Here is a 5,466-nt window from a genome sequence, read left to right as displayed (position 1 = left end):
CTATACTGTAGATAGTCCGCCCTGCTAGCCAATTCTAACATATAAGAAGGAAGATTGATGATCGTGTCCTCGCTAAAGAGCAGTGCTTTAACATGAAATATCGAGCTAGGAAGTATCAACAAGTCCAATACTAGTTTCATAGCACGGGCTTTAGATTGAGGATGACCTCATGGAATGTAGTAGATTGAGATGGATCTACATATATATGCTTGATATCTTTCTGCATATACACGTGTTCCCAGCTATCGTAACTATCAATCCACTCCTATATGCACATTGACTACCTTCCCCTACTACTTCATCCACTCTCATTCTTGGAGCAAATCTAACATCTCTCATCTACAAATCCTTCAACTCCACCGAGAACAAAAATACTAGTTGATTACAAATACCTAGCAGGACTTCCAACGCAGTTACTAACCCAATCCTAACTCCGAGAAATGACAACAAATAGCCCATTTTAATAATGGGTGAGTTTATTTCCGACATTCATTAAGGTCGTCATACCATCCTCATTGTCATATCAATACAAGAAATTATGATTTCTCGGTACCTGATGATATGACATCGAAAGGAATCGCCCAATTTGATTAGAAGATGGGAACCTGAATCACCATACAGAACTGATGAGAACTTTCTCCCTGGCTTCACTTGATTACTGTCCATAACCGGTGCTTCAAACTCGATAAGACTTGCACAAATAGCGAGCTTCGAGATTAGAACTGCCATTTATATACTTTCGCTATGCCATCTACATTATGCCTGGAGATTTGGACTGCTCGAGGACTATTGAATACTTGGAATGAGATCTCAATTCGGGTGAATAGTGTTACACGTACTCCCATTATTTTCCATAGCTTAGTTCAGGTATTGGGTTGAAAAATCCTACTGTGATTTGGTCTATAAGGAAACTTGCTGGCTGTCTTGTTGAGAAATATAGTGATAGATAATGCGAAGATGGCGAAGAAAGTTGAGGACTTCTGGTGCTCGTTCCCGAGATCCGAATATGAACGGTCGGATTACCAGTACTGAATTTGAGCTGATATTCAGAGCTATTATATATGTTGAATATCCCTTTGGTTGTGAATTGTAATTGTTGTCTCTGATATATAATAGCTATTACTGTCGACGAGACCTATTGCACTTGAACCCTCATTCTCGAGGCGGGGAGGAAGGAGGAAATAAAGGTTATGATCCGCGGTAAGTGTATGGATAAATATTTCAGGAAAGGCCCGACACAATGCTGGTGCTACACTGACTTTTCTTACCCATCTCCCTAGTTCATACCACGATATATTCTTGACCTGCATTCTTTGTTACTCTGTTGGAACCTACAGGCTACAAAGACTTTTATATATAGGCAAGAAGTATTCAAATGCCAGAATTGTATGTGATATCTGTGACATGGAGATGAGGGGTCAATGGGGGTGGATATGATAGCACATCGCCAGTTCATTGTCTTCACGTGTATCATTCCCGCATTGTCAACTCTAGGGCTTGGAGGATCAACAGATTCTAGCTCTGTACCCCGACTTCCAAGTAATGACTGGGTATATAAGACTTGTAACTTTTCTTTTGAAAAGAGTAAAAATTGGCGGGGTAGAATTTTCCAATGCAGGAGAGAGGCTTCACTATGAGACATTTCCTAGCGCAAATCAGGAGAGAGAAAGTTGCTTGCAAAGCCAGTGAAAAATATAATAACGTGTACGCTTCTGACGTAATCATTGAATGCTGAATTTGAAGTCTTGTAGTTCTAATCATCCAGTCGTTGTTGGCTTCAAATCTCAAGCATGAGCTATTATCATTGCCATACTCGGAATTTGATAATAGACCATGATGACAGCCGAGGAAACATTCCAACGAATACTATTCCTCGAATCTAACCTTGCCCTGATTGGGTGTAGTATGCATTACCAAGATATATTTAAAGGCAAGGGAAAAGCGTTCATGTATGCTTGAAATTGACCAGAATCTACGTCAAACAGAGACAACCTCATACTCAACAGAACAAAGTTTTACTCATCTGACGAAAGATATCGACATTGAATCCCAACCCACCCCAGCCTCCTCTCCAACACGTACAATACGACACGAGAATATCTGACACAAATCAAAACGTAGAGGAGGAGAAAGGATTGATCCTCCAAGACAACAGCTCGATAATTCAGGTAATTCTGAAACGTATGTCCCATCGATCATTACTACGTTCGTCGTTCTTGGGTTGCATGCTGACATCTGAGACGGAGCACCTAGGGTACAGAGATTAAGGTATATCAAATGTCCTTCTATTGAGGTACGATAGTATGTCATGAACACTTGTTCGAAAGGAGATTTGCTGGTGGAAAAAAAACCATTATACCAGCTTGGTTATGAACGATGGTTCGCTCAGTTATGTAAATATATGTTCCAGGCTACCGAATCCATGAACTACACCATTGCGGCGGGGAGAACATACGTTTCCTTCAAATTAAGAACCAAACAAAAACACAGAGCCAAAAGCAAACATGCTCATGAATGAATAAATCTTATCAGAGCTTTCTGAATCAAAGAGTAGAGAAAATCAGCATCATATATTTATACTCAGCACCTATCTTCCATTCATAAAAGCGGAATATCCTCAGCCCTAAATACGATCTCCTACATCAATCTCACCCCCGTCGCACAAATCTCCCCAGTGTCACAACTCAGGTCCGACCCAGGCACCGAGGTTGGATACAACCTACAAGCCCTAGCCGGAGCGTAAATATGCTGTGTTCTGTACCTCTGCATATACAGCGCATGAAAAGTATAATTTGGCGGGATGTAAATGTCACAACTGGCTTCCTAGGTATGTATAATTTTGGGGTCTGGGAAAGGGGAAGCGTATATTATATTATGAGGTGTACCCCTAGCAGTATTTTATGCTTATCACAAGAACCGACTAGCTACTTCCGTATTAAATCTACTAAAAACACGCCCAGAATAGTGTAATACTGCACTCCATTAGCATTTTCATCAGGTGCCCTTCCGTGAAATTGGGAATAATGGTAAGGTTTTAACAAATCCTAAATATTTGTTAAATCGTCTCATCAATCTTCCACCAAAACAACAAACAGATCCCTAGTACATATACTCGGTATACATCATACACCTACAACCCCACTCGTCTAATCCAGGATATAAACTCTGCTTTATACATGCTACATACCCAAGTACAGCACAATAACAACACAATAACAACAACACACAACATACCACTCCCCTCACAAAAACTCGCACAGATCTCTCCTCCCTCCGATCACCAATTACCCAACGAGTAATTTAACCATAAACCATATCAGTGGGCCATGGAGCACGATAGCTCGCCGAACAAATCTCCACATGGCGTGCTAGTCGGTTCTACAGGGGAACTTTTACGGGTACCTGCTTGCACACCGGGATGAAAATTTTAGAAGAAACCTTGATTTACGGTGGTGCTTCTCTTTAAGGTTCTTTTTCTCCTCGTGATTGTGGAGATGCTGGGAATGTTAATGTGTTTGTTTGCATCTTTGGTGAGTGGAGTGTGTGAGTGGTTTGGGGGTTAAGGAGTGAGAAGTGGAAGATGTGAAGGGGGTGTTCATGCGATGGGAAATTGGATAGTATAGTTAATATTCTTCACGATGATCTGAGTGATTTTTGATTTTCAAAGGGGATTGATTCCCTTTGTTTGTTTGCTGTCACTGAAAAACATGAAAAGATAGAATAAGGTAAACCAAATATTAATTTTCTCCCAATCCATTACACGAATAATCGTGAAAAATAGTCTATAGCTGTCCTCGTTCATATACGTCTTATCGTACAGAATAAAATCTCAACGACGCATTTACTTTTGAAAACGTAGTCTCCAAGTAGATGTGACCAAACAAGTCAAAACCAAAATACAAATTTCCAAAAGTAATCCTCCGATCCCTATCCTGCGATATTCATCATTACACCATCGATTCTATAATCATCCTTCCTTCTCCACCCATCCCCTAGTACACTCAAATCTCTTACAAGAAAAGAGCAGCGGCACCAGCCAAAAGTCCGACCATTGGGATACCAGTAGCAGCAGCTCCGTTACCAGATGCAGATGCAGTGGAGCTGGAGGAAGAAGATGCGCCGGAAGAGGTTTGGCTAGCAGCGGAGGCAGAGGTAACCAAGCCAGTTCCAGTGGAGGTAGTGGTACCGGTAACAGTGGTGGATGAACCGGTAGAGGTGAAGGTGGAAGTACCGGTGGAGGTGGTAGAAGAAGCGGAAGCGGATCCTGAGCTCGAGGTTAGGGAGCTGGTTCCAGAGGTAGAGGCAGTCGAACTGCTCGAGGTTGCACTTGAGGAGGAGGAGGAGGAGGAAGAAGAGGTAGAGGTAGAGGTAGAGGAAGCGGAAGAGGAAGTAGAGGACGCACCAGTATAACCTGCAAGTGTGCTGCTTGCACTGGAGGCTACTCCATTGACGGTGAATTGTTGAGATTGAGCCAAGATTTGCTCTGCCTTTCCTGGGCTAACGAAGTTGATTTGGTAGTTGCCACCGGTTGGCAATTGGAGACCGCTAACACTCTCAGATCCCTTGCTGATATCGACATTGGTGAATAGAACATCGCTGAGAGGTGGGTTGGATGCCATGTGGACGAGGTAGATATCGACGGTTTGGGGATCAGTGGAGACTGAAGTCCAGGTGATAGTTTGAGCTCCCTTGCTGAGATCCCATTCTCCGTTGGTAGATGGGGAGGTGATGTTGATAGCTTGAGCAATTGCGAAGAGCGCAGTGAAAGCGAGAGCGTAACGAGCCATTGTAAAGGTATTGTGTTTTGTTTTGGGAGAATTAAAAATTGGTAATAGTAGTTGAGCGAGTGTTGATTAGATAGTCACGAACGAAGGACGAGTTGTGTATGAACAATTAAGATGTAACAGAAAAACGAATGTGTCTGTATTTTGAAGAAGCTGAGGCAGATGATGAGATTAAGAATGAAAGAGGACTGAGTGAAGTAAATGTAGTAAAATATACGAAAATCCGATACTCATCTAGGATAAGGTAGGATTAAGGCGGGAAACTATTAAAAGTACTTCGGGATTGGAACACGAGATTTTGAACTTCGCCCACTCGGGCAATATTCATGAGTTTCCAACATATATCCTTGTAATGCCAGTACTCTTGGCAGGTACCGTGTAACTAAGCCAGCATCTTTTTCTCGTTTGTATGTGTGTAGCTTGCTTTTTTCTTCTGTTTTTCTCAAAATTACCTAGGAGCAAATGGCAAATCTGATCATCTCATTAACCGTTCCTATGAGAAGAGGCGTGCTTCTCTCGTATTGATTTCTGACATGCCAAGTAACCGATTCAGGGGGAAGAAGATTACCGTATTGGGCGAAAAGGTGCAAAGATGTACCAAATGAGTAGAATACTATGCGGCAGGTAAACAAAGCTATCCATCCCTATACAATATCAGCAGAATAGTGACCGTTCTCTTCTC

The 5,466-nt window shown here is 42.1% G+C and overlaps 1 protein-coding gene across 2 annotated transcripts; it reads right to left on the bottom strand.

The window, feature by feature from the left end:
* Positions 1–4,010: 4,010 nt before the first annotated feature.
* Positions 4,011–4,787, bottom strand: EAE98_004753 (uncharacterized protein; the record flags this gene model as incomplete). 2 transcript variants are annotated; one of them, XM_038952374.1, is made up of 2 exons in its annotated part: positions 4,011–4,264; positions 4,403–4,787. In XM_038952374.1, 2 exons carry the CDS (start codon positions 4,785–4,787, stop codon positions 4,011–4,013), a joined length of 639 nt encoding a protein of 212 aa, XP_038811024.1. The 2 variants fall into 2 exon arrangements, with proteins under 2 accessions (XP_038811024.1, XP_038811023.1); XM_038952373.1 differs by having other exon boundaries at positions 4,011–4,787.
* Positions 4,788–5,466: the final 679 nt, after the last annotated feature.

This window comes from Botrytis deweyae, assembly GCF_014898535.1.
Source record: "Botrytis deweyae strain B1 chromosome Unknown BDEW_009, whole genome shotgun sequence".
Lineage (NCBI taxonomy): Eukaryota > Fungi > Ascomycota > Leotiomycetes > Helotiales > Sclerotiniaceae > Botrytis > Botrytis deweyae.
The sequence above is the reverse complement of the archived record's forward strand: the minus strand, read 5'-3'. Positions and strand labels throughout refer to the sequence as shown.